The sequence below is a fragment of the Alligator mississippiensis genome, chromosome 1, assembly GCF_030867095.1.
Source record: "Alligator mississippiensis isolate rAllMis1 chromosome 1, rAllMis1, whole genome shotgun sequence".
NCBI lineage: Eukaryota > Metazoa > Chordata > Crocodylia > Alligatoridae > Alligator > Alligator mississippiensis.
The window spans coordinates 316,123,843-316,139,231 of NC_081824.1; the positions used below are offsets into that span (position 1 = coordinate 316,123,843).

The 15,389-nt window shown below is 41.8% G+C and overlaps 1 protein-coding gene across 6 annotated transcripts in view; it reads left to right on the plus strand.

The window, feature by feature from the left end:
* The window catches only part of ACOT9 (acyl-CoA thioesterase 9), a 38,171-nt gene that overhangs the window by 14,997 nt on the left and 7,785 nt on the right, over positions 1-15,389 (plus strand). For all 6 annotated transcript variants that reach the window (XM_019495013.2, XM_059720846.1, XM_059720847.1 and 3 more), the window contains 8 exons: positions 501-671; positions 752-789; positions 4,689-4,772; positions 5,322-5,425; positions 7,092-7,165; positions 9,133-9,200; positions 12,358-12,469; positions 15,203-15,293. In XM_019495013.2, coding sequence (XP_019350558.1) covers positions 517-671; positions 752-789; positions 4,689-4,772; positions 5,322-5,425; positions 7,092-7,165; positions 9,133-9,200; positions 12,358-12,469; positions 15,203-15,293 — 726 coding nt within the window. In that variant the 5' untranslated portion in view covers positions 501-516. The remainder of the gene's footprint in view (positions 1-500; positions 672-751; positions 790-4,688; positions 4,773-5,321; positions 5,426-7,091; positions 7,166-9,132; positions 9,201-12,357; positions 12,470-15,202; positions 15,294-15,389) is intronic.

Below are 15,389 nucleotides of genomic sequence, written 5' to 3' on the forward strand. Positions count from 1 at the left end.
GAGTCACAGTTCCTTTTCTTGAAGCTGATTTGAAAGACACAGTCTAGACCTATTCTGGACAGATTTGATATATACAATGAGCTAAGTGATAGTAGCTCTGAGCCATATGAGTTGCACACTAATTACTGGGTTAAACTATGGTTGATCAAATGCTTCTAGGTAGTGCAGGACTTCAGTAATTGCATTACACCATTCAGGGTTGGTGACACACGCACACCACACGTGCACTTTAAACTCTGTACAAAGATTATTTTATTATTATTTATTATTTTATTGCAGTTTTTGTAATACAAACTTTGCATTCTATTTCAAGATTGCATTATAAACTTACTTTTACTTTTGGTGCTTGTGGCTTATGTCTTTCTCCTCAAATCACTCTTTTGTGACTGCTGCTGTTCCCTTAGCTTTCTACACTCATCTAGAGCAAAGCATATCATAGGTAGGGCTGCACCCTGTAGTGTACTGACATCCTCAATTTGTAGTGTTTCTTTTCTTCCCAGAGACCATGTGCAAGCCATGCAAGAAAGGAAAGCTCTACATAACTTACTGGCCCAAAAGCAGGAAGACCTGCCTCCCAAGAAAATGAAAGACAGCTACATAGAGGTCATTTTGCCTCTAGGGAGCCAACCTGAAATAAGAGAGAAATATTTGAATGTACACAACAGTGTAAGGTAACTTACTTATAAATACTAATTCCTGATTTCCTATTAATATAGAACTCCGATTCTCATGTAAAATTATTTTATCATAGGTTTGGAAGGATTCTTGAAGATCTCGACAGCTTAGGAGGTATGTAATTATGCTCATACATTTAAAGCACATTTACTGTTTTGCTGTTTTCAATAAATTATTTTATAATAGTGTAATATATTATGTGTTTATATTCTGTACTAGCAAATTGCCTGTCAAGAATGACAGGCGGGCAGGTACACAGGCCCACATCCAGTGTCCGTCTGTCCCCCCCACTTTGGGTCCAGGTCCAGGCCTGTCCACCCCCAGCCCCCACTTCAGGTCCCGGCCCATTTCCCGCCCCCTCCTCCCTGCTGCCAGTTTGGGTCTGGGCCTGCTTCCCTCCCACCCCTTTGGCTCTGGGTCCGTTCCCCCGCCTTCCCCCGTGCCATGCCTCTGAAAGAGCTGCTGGGCTCTGATTGTCCCATGGCCCGGCCAGAGCCCCAGTCACCATTAATGGGGCCCTAGCTGGGCCAGGTTGTGGGGCAGTTGGAACCCAGCAGGGGTGTGTCACAGGGGAGCCAAGGTGGGGGCCATGGCCTGCTGGTCTGTGCTGCCTTGACAGCGGCGCGGCACCATGTACCTCTTTCCAGCCCGCCCAGTGGCAGGACTTGCATGGTGCTGTGCTGCTGTCAAAGCAGCAGCAGCGAAGCACAGAGCAGAGTCTGAATGCAGCCCACCACTGCATCCTGCCCTTGTCCTGTGCACAGACTGGGGGGCCATGGGCTGTCAAAGCAGCGCCAGCGAAGCATGAAGCAGAGGCTGAGTTCAGCCCACCTCTGCATCCCGCCCTTCCCCCATGCACAGAATGGGGGGCCATGGGACCTGCCCGTGGTTCCCAAGAGCCATGCACCTGGATGAGCCGCCATGCTCTGATTGCCCCAGAACCTGGCCCAGTCACCGGGGATGGGGCCTCGGCTGGGCTGGGTTGTGGGGAAATCAGAGCCCAGCTGCTTGTCCAGGGGCTTGGTGCAGGTTAGCCAAAGGGGGCGGGGGTATGTGCCCTGCTCTAGTGGCTCCTCCCATGCCTGGCCCTGTACTACCTCCTACCTCCTGCTGCTCCACCCTGTGCTGCCTCCCAGGAAGGGGGTGGTAGTTTGTATGTGGCAGCTGTAGCTGCCACCCCATGCTGCTCCCCCACTTGTCCAACCACCCCCCACCTCCCTCCCCACTCAAAGCTGTTATAGCATAGGGTGTATTTGGAATAAAAGGACCACTGGAGGGTTCACCAGGGTGGAAATGAACCAGGAAGGCAGTGTGTCATAGAATAAGGAGCAGGAAATACGGAAAATAAGCAGTTTTTCTCTTAATATAAGGATGTGAGCCTATTCAACAAAACTGAAAGGCAACACGTTTTAAAACTGATATACAGAAATAATTGATATAATTGTTGTCTTTAGATATTGCTGAGTCCAAGAACACAGAAAAATTAAAAAAGATATGGAGAACATCTGGAGTCCTATTGGGCAGGAAATAAAATTAGAGGAGAGAGAATCTTTCATTTGAGGGTAGTAGTAGGCATCCGTCTATCTCGTGATAACCATAGAATTATGCTGAGTGAGAAAAAGGTCACTCCAACTTTGCTTTCTTTCAAGTGAGTATTGCATTCAGCAAGGTGATGTCTTGCGCATTTAAATTAACCACCGGTTGTTTGAGGTTAGGAGAATTTTCTTGTATCAATAAGTAATCTGAGTAAGTTTATAAAATTGTTACAGTTTCCTTAGGACCAGGATGTTACTGTTTCAATGAGTGACCAGTAACAATGGACTCCTGGTCTCATTTGAATTGATAATTCCTGTTTCTGTGGGATTAAATAAAGAGTAGAAGGAGCATTATTAGTTAGTGAAAAATGCTCCTTAGTGAGAAATTTATTTTAAATGGGGGAAGACTTGGGGGTAGAATATGATAGAGGTCTATAAAATCATGAGGGGTGTGGATAAAATGAATAAGGAACAGTTTCAGAATACATGAACTAGGAGGCACACATTGAAATTAACGGGGTAGGTTTAAAATAAATGAGAGAAAGTACTTTTTTACATGGCACAGTTAACTTGCAGAACTCATTACCACACAAAATTGTAGGATCTGATAGTATAACCACGTTCAGAAAAGGATCAGATAAGTTCATGGAGAGCAAGTCCACTGATAGTTATTAAATAGAACAGTCAAGGATCTCAGAGAATGCATCTGTAAACCAATGGTGGTTGCAACCAGGGAGGGTAGGAACGGGGAAGGATTACAGAGGCTGTGCCCTGTACGTGTAGTCTCCTGCTAATGTATCTACTACTTACCACTGTGAGGGGCAGGATATTGGGCTAGATGGACCATTAGTCTGACTTAATATGGTATTAATTATGTTTTAATATGAAACTTTAATTACAGAGGGCAGTGGTTAGGGTGAGTAGGGAGGGGCACAGTATAAAAAATTTGACAGATGGGTTTTAAAAGATCATAAAATTTAATGTTTTCCTATTCTGATAGCAACAGGGTGGGGAAGAACATTGAAGAAAAGTAGGATGCCATAGGGTTGCAAAGCATGGAATTTATCTTGTGTGGACAAATATGAGTCATTTGGCAATGGTCCAAAACAGCTACATAGCAGTACCTGGACTGTAGAGGTAGACATGGTGCTAAGGTGTAGGTGAAGAAGTTATGCATTTAGACCTGGCACTGAAAGTCTACTAATGTTCTGTTGTCATTTTCTGTCTAGACTTCTTCACTGACAGCCTTTAAAGAGTTTGAGATACTTAACTTTTTCTTTACAGGTGAAAGTAGTGCTGGGTTGCCGATATGAGTATGGGGAATTTTTTTACTTATGACTCCAAGGAACCTTTCTTTGTTAGTTCTATAGCTGGTTGGGAATTCTGTCAAAAAAAAAAAAGACATCATCTTGATGAGATGAAAACTTTTTTCAGGAACATTGGAAACAGCTTTATTTTTTTCTTTTTTTGAGGCGGGGACTATTCAGGATGGTCAAAATGACAGAGAGAGAGAGACCATCCTGATATAATCAGTAACCTGATGGTTGCAACCTTCCCTAGGCATGTGGGAAAATGTGATGCAAGTCTCTGGTCTGAATCAGAGAAGACCTGAACTATACTCTTTCAGACTTCTGGAACTGCCCCAGTTAGTGGGCTGTTTGTTGTTCTGGGGTGGGTTTGATTTTCCTGAAAGTCTTAGAAGGCTTTGGATTTTTGTCTTGATACTGAATGGAAAAAAATATTTGAAATCTGAAACATCCATCTTTATTCAGTTCTGTCCAGAGTGTAATAGTTTCAGTCCAGAGAAGATACATGCCCAATTATGAAATGATAATACTTGTGGAAAGCAGTTTGCAAATGATACTACTTGTGGAAAGCATTACATGTGCAAATGTAATGTGTTAGAGCATCCCCTGCAAATGGGTTATGTGAGGGAATGACAGTCTCCTAGCTTTTTTACCAGCTTGAAGTGATAGTTTGTTAAATTACTTTTGGGCCACTGTTGAATAACAGATTTAAGAATTTTTAGAGTTGTGGTGTCCTTGGAGGATACAAATGTAGATTATACCTATTTTTTATCATGTTTTCGGGGGGGGGAGAAAGGTCTTTCTCATTCTGTTCTTTTGTTCTTTTTAGTCTGAGCCCTGTTTTAAAAACAGCCAAATATTTGGTCACAAAAGTGAACATTTTAAGTTCACGCAGCATAGTCACTAAAAAATCCCGTGCGGTACAGAAGCACTCATGACCAAAGGGAATTATTTAAAAAAATGGTCTGGCTTATGTTGAATAAAGTATTATAAGCAGATCAGTCATTTTTACCCTTTCTGGATGAATTCTTATTTGGTTCTGGCTTTATTTGAGTTTAATGGGTATCTTTCATTCTGCATCACAAAGACTACATTGTGAAGTGTGTTCCACTGCTCAATTTGTTTAAAAATTATGGAGAACAGATAATTAACCCCCTTGTTCTCTCCACAGTTCTCATTTGTTACACTCACACCAAGCATGAATCTCACCAGCGATCTCCTTTATCAATAGTTACAGCCCTGGTGGATAAAATTAGTAAGTAGTCATTTGAGCTGGTCTCTTCTATTATTGTGCAGTAATTAGTAATTCCTACATAATTTGGGTAGAAACTGATTTGTTTCTTTCTTCCACTTGTATTACTTTATTTTCCTGCTAATTTTTAGTGCCTTGTGTTATTTCTTAGATACTGTTTTGCTTTTTCTCATGACCCTCTTTCCAAAAAAGTGAATATTTTATGTTCCAAATGCTTCTTAATTGCATTTTTGCATCAGTCAGTCATTAGTTTACATGTAGACAGGCCAGTGTTTCTTTTCTTAGCTTGCCTCCCAGGTCATGCCTTTCCCTGGATCACTACCCCTGCCTGCTCCTCCTCACTACAGTGGGGAAAGAAGGCTGGTTTAAAAAGTGAGAGAGCTACCTCTACCAACAGGGAATTCCCATACACCAGTGGGAATTTCTATGGGCTATCCCTGAATGCTTTGCATTGCTTATATAGTCTGAAGTGACCACAGAGAATGGAAACCCTCGCTATTTAAAAATACTAAACTTTAGCTGTTCTGTTACAGTCTAATGTATGTCTCCTAGATTTGTGCAAGAAGGTCATATACCCAGACTGTGATATCAAATTCACTGGCAGTGTTTCTTGGGTTGGGAAGACATCAATGGAAGTAAAGATGCACATGCTTCAGGTGAGTTCTTGTGAACTTTTTTAGTTTATCCTGTATTGGAAAGCTGTCTTTCGTTTAAGATACTTTGGACATTTCTGAAGCAATTATTGGTGATATGAGTAGTAACCTAAATTTAACTGACTGAGATGACTATTTTAGGGGTCCCCTAAGTTTTATGACCTAGACCAGTGCTTCTCAAAGTGGTGGTCTGCAGACCAGTGTCTGTCCGTGAGCCACCCGTCGCTGGTCCGCAACGAGTTGCCAGGAAAGAAAGAAACATATTTTCAGAAGCATAACATTGATATGTCATAGCGCCACAGTTTGTACGTTCCAACACTCCAGGTGACATCACGTCATGTGAGGTGAAGAAAGAGAAAGAAACAGCTGGTCGTGCATTTGTGTAGCGCTGTTACATTCAGTTGCTACCACTGGCTGAACCGGACACCAGTCCCTGGCCCACTGGAAAAAAAAAATTGCTGGTCCGCCACATCAGATAGTTTGAGAAGCGCTGACCTAGACAACTACCAACAGCTTGGGACTGGGAAGATACGTTACTACTTGCCCTTTCTCTCCAGAGTTATTTCTTATAAGTGTACCTTCCACTAAAGTAGCCAGTGCTGTTAAAGGTTGGATGGTTGGTTGGTATGGTGGAGTGTGGCAGTGTCCAGACCTTACTTTGCTTCCCAGTGAACACTTGCTCACTTTCTGAATTTTTTTCTCTGTATTTTAACATCAAAATAATAGAATGTCAGTGTTTCATACTGAAATGGGATGCCGTAACTTCATATCTTCTAGCATTTAAATAATATGACTTCTTAGCCTATTAAGAAAATTTATTCAATACTTATTGGAAATGGATGAAGTTCTTTGGAATAAGACATTTTTACTCAGGAGCACAGTTGGCCTACAAAAATCTAGTTAGCTCAGTAGTGCAAAATTTATTAGTAAGCAATCAGTGAAAAATTAACAGATATTTGTTTATTCATTTATTATCACTTATTTATTACTAACATTACTTGTTATTAACAAATGTAATTATTTGACCACTTCACTACACTTTCACTACAATATACTAACCACTTTCACTACAATATACTAACATAGCAAATCATTCAAGACTAGAGATTCCATAAACTCTTTCCTTCAATTATGCTATTGACCACAAAAACTGTTTTCTTATCTAGTTGGTCTCTTGAAAGCTAACTTTGCTACTGTTGAACATTTAGAAGATAAGGGTTAATCTACTGCTCTATATGTCACACTTTTCTTGATGCTAATTAGAAATAGGCAAGGCTGCAGTGGCAACAGGCTTTTTGCATGATGTTTTTAGAATAAATGATAACTCCCATTTTTCTATGTGGGTCGGTGTGTAAGAGACAGGGTGCATGTGCATGCATTTGCATGGGTGTTTTGGGAGTATAAGTGATAAATTTTAGTCAGGAAGCAACTGCTAGCTAGGGTAACTTGTATCAGTGCCAACCAGGTATGCTGAAATTTTGGTTAAAGTATAGTGTTAGATTGTGCACTTCCTCTGCCTTTGGCTCATTGGAAGAGGACTGGAAATGAGTGAAATAATGTGGGCGTAAACAAGTACAGCTTAACTGCATTGCTCACTTACTTGGATGGTCAGCTAAACAAGCACTATATTGTAGAGATTAAAGCTGTACTTGTTTGGCTTGTCTTTTAGGAATATGATGGTGTTTACAGCCCTGTATTAGATGCAACCTTTGTCATGGTGGCTCGTGATCCAGAAAACAAAAGGTAATTAATAAGTAGAAGATGTTGGCAGTGGTGCTTTATCTAGATTGCTGTGATTGTAAAATAACTCTTGTCTACGTAGGTAACTGTATTACTTTGGTTATACGTAAAGGGTATACTTGGCTTGTTCTGTTGAGAAATAAGAAGGATATTTGTGTTTACTCTTTTGGGGGAACTAAGGGCACTGTAGAAATAGTCTGTGATATTTATCAGAATAGTATACTTTGCTCTTGGAAGCTTTTGTGTCATTTGCTTCTTTACTATAATGGGTTTCTGGAATTTGGGTAGTAGGCTGATTAACAGGGAGGAGGAAAAGTTAGCTAAAATCCCATCACCAGTCTATAGTAAGCATTAGTAACAGTTGGTCACCCTCTCTGATTTAGGGAGAGAAGGGCTGAAGCCTAACTTGTAAAGAGATGACTTGTTCAAATAAATACACCTTTTAATGCCATAGTGGAAAACATTAGTAATACTTTGAAGGAATCTGTCAGTCTGAAATGATTTGGTAACTGGGACTGATGTGTAACATTCTTTCCAAATAATTTACTAATCTATATGTCCTTATCTTGCTGTTTCTACTTTTCTGCGTTTTATTTTGCTTGGTCATTAGGGGGAAAGTAAAAATCAGTTTCACTTGTGGTTTATATAGCACTAACACTGCTGTTGGAGTTTAAGCATAACACCTAAGTCCTCCTTGTTTTACTCTGTCTGTTTGTAATTACATTACACAACTATATGTATGTAATGATGAAAATGAATTAAGTTTTTATCTTAAAATAGATCAGTGCCCCGACATATAATTCAGTAGTTGCATGTTTGTTGTCTAGTTTATAAAATATCAGTCTTAAACAGATCCTTACTAGTATAGTATTTGAGACCTTTATAGTCTTTAAATATGAGTACAGCCTTACCATCCCACTACCAAAGGAAGTATTACTATCTCTATGTATCAACAGGCAGTTGAGTTACAGAGAGCTCCAAATGAAACCAAATGCCTTCAGTGCAGCAGAAATTGACTTTAACCACTAGATCATCCATCCAAACCTACAGCTACTTTCCCAAAGTATGAAGTGTGCAAAATAAGAAAAAGACCACCCCACCACTCAGATCAGACAGAAAAGCTGGGCTCTGCGACATGGCTGGGAAGTCAGTAGAATTGGGCTCAGTCGTGCTAGAGGTGGAGAGAGTGAATTCTAAACAAAAGAGATCTCACAGGCAGTTATCAGCCAGCAAACCCCTAGAAAGATGGGGACCAAACATAAGCTACCTACTTGGGTAGTTATCATGGTGAGAACATATTGTCTGTGTGGTTGGGTTTTTTATGTTCTGAACATAATGTTAGCAGCAAACAAGGAATTGCAAAAGTTACAGAGGAGGAGGATTCTTAAAATAAATGAGCAGCTTGTCTTGCAAAAAAAAAATGTTTGATGTTGCTAGAATTAGACTGTAATAGAAATATGGAGAGAAATAAGCAAATGAGTAGAACTCTTGCCAACTTTCTTTTTCTTGTTTGGCAAGTGATGTGTACAGTAAACTGCTTCAGTTGCTGATAAGGTTGTGGCTGGAAAGTGTAGATTATGAATGCTTCTTCTCCCAGAAGTTTTCTGCCAGTCAAGGTTAATTTCGTTACTATAAATTCACAGCTTGAATTACAGCATTTATAAATGGTTTCCTGTTTTCTTTAAACTCTTGTATGAAGACTTTAGTTACATTAAAGCTTCTTAAAAGGATTATGATTATATGAGGGAGTCTCCTTTAATTACTGTATTGTCTGTTGAGCAATAACCTGTGATATTCCATATTCTGTAGGGCACCAACAAGATATAGCTTTCAGTTTTATAAAGGTCTGTCTTTTTTTCTTTGTATAGGGTGTATGTTAATAGAAATGAAGGGATGTCTACTGATCTCTACTCTTACGTACCTACACAACCTGTAAAGTGTATAACTTTTAAAATTATTCACATCTGCAGGTCAGCATTTGTTAATCCATTAATTCCTGATGGCCCAAGGGAGGAAGAAGTGTTCAAGCAAGGAGCATGTAAGTAATAATGTCTCTGTTCTTTGTGGTAGTGTGAGTAACTGGGAAAGAATGGAATTCAGAAATTCTATTACCAGGATTTGCCATTAATTTATTTGGGGAAAAAAATTACTTTAATCTCACGGGTGTGGTAGAATTCTTGGGGAGGGATCTGATTTTTGAAATATGTCTCCTTTTACATCCTCCAAATGTATAAATGTTCAGATGCAGGGTTTTGTTCAGGCCCATCTCTGGTTATTTCTGTTTTAATATGACACTGGTACACTGAGTGCTGAACCTAGTCTGAGAATAAGGAAGCACGATGTTTCGTAATCCAAGCAAAACCCAAACATTTAGTTCTATGCTTCCTGAACTTTTACATTTTGCCTTGTCTCTATTACTTGAATCTTGGCACATAAAGTAATTCAATATTGTGCCTTAATATCTAGTCATTAAAGCTTTCTTAGGGTAGCATTTAAACATATATGTAATGTTAAATCTGTTGTCAAGTCTCATGTTAAGTGCTGAGGTTCCCTGGTGGTCTAATGGTTAGGATTTGGTGCTGCCACAGCCTGGGTTCCATTCCTGGTCAGGGAAGATGCTTTTTTGGTGGTGGATGGGTTGTTCTTGGCCTGGAAGGAGGTGGGCAGTGGGGTCTGGCAGGGTTCGGTCATTGGACCGGTGTTATTTAATATCTTCATCAGCAATTTGGACGAGGGTGTGGAGAGCACCCTCTCCAAGTTCACAGATTATATCAAGTTATGGGGCAGAGTTAACACACTGGAGAGCAGGGAGCAGATACAGGCAGACCTGGACAGGTTGGATCAGTGGGTGGAATGAAATAGGATGCAATTCAAGAAAGATAAATGTAAGGTACTCCACCTAGGAAGGAGGAATCCCCAGCACACCTACACGTTTGGGGATGACCTTCTCAGCAGCTCAGAGGCTGAGAGAGATTTTGGAGTCCTAGTTGACTCCAAGATGAACATAAGCTGGCAGTGTAACGAGGCCTCAACAAGGCCGATTGCACCTTGTCGTGTATTAGCAGATGCATGACCAACAGATCGAGAGAGGTGATGCTCCCCCTCTATGCGGCATTGGTAAAGCCACAGTTGGAGTACTGTGCCCAGTTTTGGGCACCGCACTTCAAGAGGGACACGGAGAATCTGGAGAGGCTTCAGAGGAGGGCCACTTGCATGATTATTGGCCTCCGTGAAAGACCCTACAGGAGGAGGTTGAGAGATCTGGATCTCTTCAGCCTTTACAAAAGATGGCTGAGGGGTGACCTTGTAGCTGCCTATAAGTTTATCAGGGGAGGACAGCAGGGAATTGGTGATGCGCTGTTTACCAGAGTGCCCCAGGGAGTAACTAGGAATAATGGGTGGAAACTAATGGAGAGTAGATTTAGGTTAGACATTAGGAAGAATTTTTTTTACAGTAAGGGTGGCCAGAGGCTGGAATGGGCTTCCAAGAGAGGTGGTGCTATCACCTAATTTGGAGGTCTTCAAGAGGAGGCTAGACAGTCATCTGGCTGGGGTCATCTGACTTCGGTCCTCTTTCCTGCCAGGGGCAGGGGTTCGGACACGATGATCCATTGGGTCCCTTCTAACTCTATAATCTATGAGTTTGAGGCCCAATTTGACATCTTTTGAAGGGGAAAGATTTTTTTGTGTGGGTGCTTGGTAACTGGAGACTCGTCTTAAGTTGGATAGAGAAAAATGGAATAATTCACTATCGCTGTTCGCTGGTCTCTTTATATCCTAAGTCACTTCCATGCTACTTGACATGAGATATAGAGCAGGTTATTGTTTGTATTACGTGTATACATCTCACATCCCCGGTGTCTCTGTGGTGACTTCATAATGCATGCCATCAGTAAAAAACCACAACTTAAGCTTTAAGGCACAAATTCTGGTGAACAGCTCGGGGCATTTTGTTTTAAGTTAATTTTTTTTTATCTTCAAAGGTGAAAACACATAAAACACCAAAAGCATCTTAGAACTGATATTCTTTTGAAAGATATCTATCGCCTATTCAGTACATTTTAGAGTATTATAGTTTCAGCGATTCAGGAAGCAGAAGAGTTGCACACTAGGCCTGTGCGAAGTGGCTAGTATTTGCTTTGGATTTGGCTGATTCAGGGGACAGTGATTCAATTTGGTAATTCTAATCACTGTCCTGAATCGATTCGGCCAAATCTGATTCGGAGATTTGGCCACATCTCCGAAACAGGCCCCATCCCCTGCCCACTCTCCCAGCCCTGTCAGTGGCTGCCCCACTTGGCCCCAGTGTCCTGGGTCTTTTTAAAAAAAAAGCCTTGCACTCACTGGCTCCTGCCAAGCAGGGGGTGGGAGGTGATCCCCAATGCCCCATGCTGCATGGGGAGCACTCTGCCAAGAGTCCCCAGAAGCCCTGACGGCTGCTGCAGCAGCTGGTGAGTGCGGGGCTCTTTTTTTAAAGAGCCTGGAGCTTGGGCTGGGCAGGGCAGCCATTGACGCAGCTGGGAGAGCAGGCGGGGTGGTGTTCGGGGGGGCTGGGGCCTGGCGGGGGTCCCCCCATGGTCCTGGCCCCACCCTCTCCCCTCTGCCCCCTACTTAATGGCACGGAGTCTGGGTCCAGCTCCCTGTGGTGGTGAGCGGCGACTGCCAGAATCTTCGAAGCTCTCTGGATCTTTTCTGAATTGATTCAGACCTTTTTATTCGTCTCCCAAGTTCGATTCAAATTTGACCACCAAATCAGGCCAAATCTCCTCTGACTCGAATCAGCACCCAAAGCTTCGCACAGCCCTATTACACGCCCTTTGTTCTGTTCAGCTCTTTTGCCCTTGTCTGCAGTTGCATTCCCTAGCCCAACACACTCTAATGGCATTTCTCTGAAGTGACCATTTCAAAATAAAGCACTTGAATGGGTGAAATCCTGGTCCCACTAAAGTCGGTTGTAAAAGTCCCAGTGATTTCAGTAGGGCAGATTTTTTTTCTTTATTTTACATGCGCTAATTTCCAGTGTAGTGTAAGGCTTAGTCCAAGAGACTCTGAATACAAAAATCTTTTAATATGCTAAAGAATTAAAAAATGAAGGGAGGAGCGGATTCAAACAACTCAAAACTAAGCAGCATTTTTTCCTTTTGTCATGCTGTGATTTTATTTTGTTTTGTTTTGGGTTTTTTTGTATTCTGTAGTGAACAAGATCAAGAGGACAGATTTCAGCACTGCATCCTTACTGAAAATGGCTCCTACTGCAGAAGAAAGAAACATTGTCCACAACATGTTCCTTAATACATTGGATACAAGGCAAGTAAGAAGAATTCTAGGTGTTTGCAAGAAGGGATGGTAATATGTCAGTTGAGTGCATGCTTGTAAGGATAGGTAACTAGAAGGAATAGAGATTCTTTATTTGTCCATCTCATCGCTTGAACATCACTTGATGACGTCTGTTGTACCATGTATACAAGCACAAAGCACTTGTAGTGCTGTTTGATGTATCTCATCTGTTCCTTAATGGAACTTTGCACAGAAAATGCAAAGAATAAAAACAATTGGAAATTGAACCATTGAAGATGCAAAGAATAAAAACAACTATATTGCTTCTGGGGAAGCAATGTAGAATAACTCGAGAAAGAGGTGATGATGAGCAAGGTTATGGACAGACATAATATTTAGAGGCTGTAAATAGAATCTCATCAGATGTGGGTCTGAATGTCCTGGGGTTTGATCTCGATCAAAACAGGCACAGCACAGTCATCTATATGTTGCCCTTCCTAGCTGTACTGCTACCTCTCTGCCAGTAGATAGCCAGCGAGAGTATGCAGCCTGGCCAGTTTGTCCTGGGAAGGACCCACAGTAACTGTGGAGACCACGCAGCCACATTCCAGGAAAAAGCATTACTTACTGTCCCCAGCTGGAGTGCTACAAAATCACTGGAAAGGCAATGAAACCAGTTTTGTAGTGCTGCAGGGGGTATGTATGCATATCCACTCAACATTTTGTAGCACTACAAGAGCTTTTAAAGGGCTTTTAAAGTGCTGTAATGTCATGACTGTCCAGGGCATGGATTTTGGATTTTAACCTTGATGTGGCTCTTGGAGCATTTGCTCTGCACTTAAGTTTTGTGCCTTAATAGTTGGCAGAATCCTATAGGGAAAAGGTCTTCCCTGGCTAAACTGCTACATTGTACATGTATGTTAGGCAGCACCTTTTTGTGGACAGGTGAATGTTAGCTCTTTTTACAGATTTTGACAAGATTGGAAAAATCCTGATGCAGGAAGGTATGTAGGCAAGAATACCAGAGTGAAAGAATTAAATATGATAGGGCAGATATTCTGAAAAAATGGAAACATTGGAAAGATGTAGTAGAACTGAAACAATAGTAATGGAGGGAGAGAGAAAGCTGAAATATATAACTCTTCTATCATTAGTAATGTGTTTAATCTGAAGTGAACACAGATTCTGGAAAGACCTGCAGGAAAGTAAGGTACAGAAAGTCAAGCAAGAGAGACAATGAAAGGACAGAAATGGGTAAGGGAGATATTTTCTTATATTTTTATTAGGGTTCTATTTGTAAGTTTTCTGGAATAGCAGGAGAAGAATTCAGCCTTCACACAGCCATCTTGAACTTTGTTAACAAGAACAGTGCTCAGGGAAATCCTGAAATGTCTCTAGAAAAAACATGAAAGGACTTCTGTTACTGATTCTAGAAGCTGCCAAAGCATTTCTCTTCAAAATGAGTAATATTCCATGGTTGCAAGTTTCACAGCTCTGTAGTGGATTTTTCCATTAAAAATCAATAGATAACTGGATGAATACCCTACAGCATGGCTGCTCAACTGGCCCCTGGTGTTGGGTCAGCTGACCTGCTTGGCTCTCCAGGGTATATCAGGGAGCTCTGAGCCATGGTCCTGGGCACTATATCAGGTGCACAGGGCTTGATTGCAAGGTGAGTGGTGGCACATGGGGCTGGGTGGAGAGGCAGCGTGGGGCTCTGATCCCAACACTTGGGGCCTGGAGGAGGCAATGTGGGATCCTAGGGTCTGATTCTGGCATGTGGGACTGGGTGGACAGCATGCATAGGCCTGATCCAGGCACGTGGAGGTAGCATTGGCCCAATCCTGGTGCACAAGGTCTGATTTGGCCTGCAGACTGGCCCCACGCCATTCATCTAGCCTGTAGGACCAAGACATTGAGCACCACTGTCCTGAACAGGTTTGCTAACATAAGCTGTATGAGTGAAGTAGAAATAATCCTCAATGGTCTCCCTGATCCTCAGGGCCTTTCTGCTTAGCATGGTTAAGGCATACCAGTTAGCATAGCTAGAAGCATACAAGGGAGTCATCACATCCAGTTGCCTTTGACTTCCTAGCCCAAATCTCTGGTGCCCACTTACATCTGGGTCTACTGGGGGGCAGTAGCCTTTGGCACCAGGCCAGAGTGAGGATTGAATTTATGCCGCTGGATCCATAGCAAGGTGTTTTAGGCACTCTTTCTCCATGCCCTGATTTAATTGAAAGCATGCCAAGTCAATCCACTGTATCTTGTCTCCCATTATAACCTATAAGAAAGGTAAAGGGCTTGATGAGGTTGCTGAGAGTCTGTTTTTTTTGAGATGCTGTAAGGATTTCACATTCACTGCTTTGTTGGTTTGGGTTTTGGCATGCTTAAGTGGCCCCTCTTTAGCACTAATGCTACAAATGCTTATGCATGTATCTCATTGAAATCACATTAATAATCCCACTGATGTGCTCAAACACAGAGTAGACCTGAGCAGAAGTGTTTGAAAGACCAGAACTTTAGACTGTGCCCTGTATAGTAACAAATCAGAACATCACACTTGATTATGGTTTCAAGGTCTGTTAGAAATAGCATGCAGTCCTGCCACTGGCACTTCCAGTTTCACTTGAGTACCAGTGTGTGTGCATGTATGCATGCATAGATGTTCACAAGTATAGTTTTGAGTTTGCATTTGTAGCTTGTTGAGTGCTCTTAGATTAGGATACTGAATGTATTTTTTGTGTTCCTTTGTTTCCGCAGGACAGTAAGTTTTCGGAGCCGTGTGCTACCACCTAATTCAGTGTGGATGGAGGATGCGAAGCTAAAGGGCTTGCAAATCTGTCATCCCCAGGTATTTCAAAGAGAATGCATTGCTGAAACCATAATGAATAAGTCAGGGAATATATTTTGACATTGATGGATTGAAGACATTAAACTTGGACCTTTT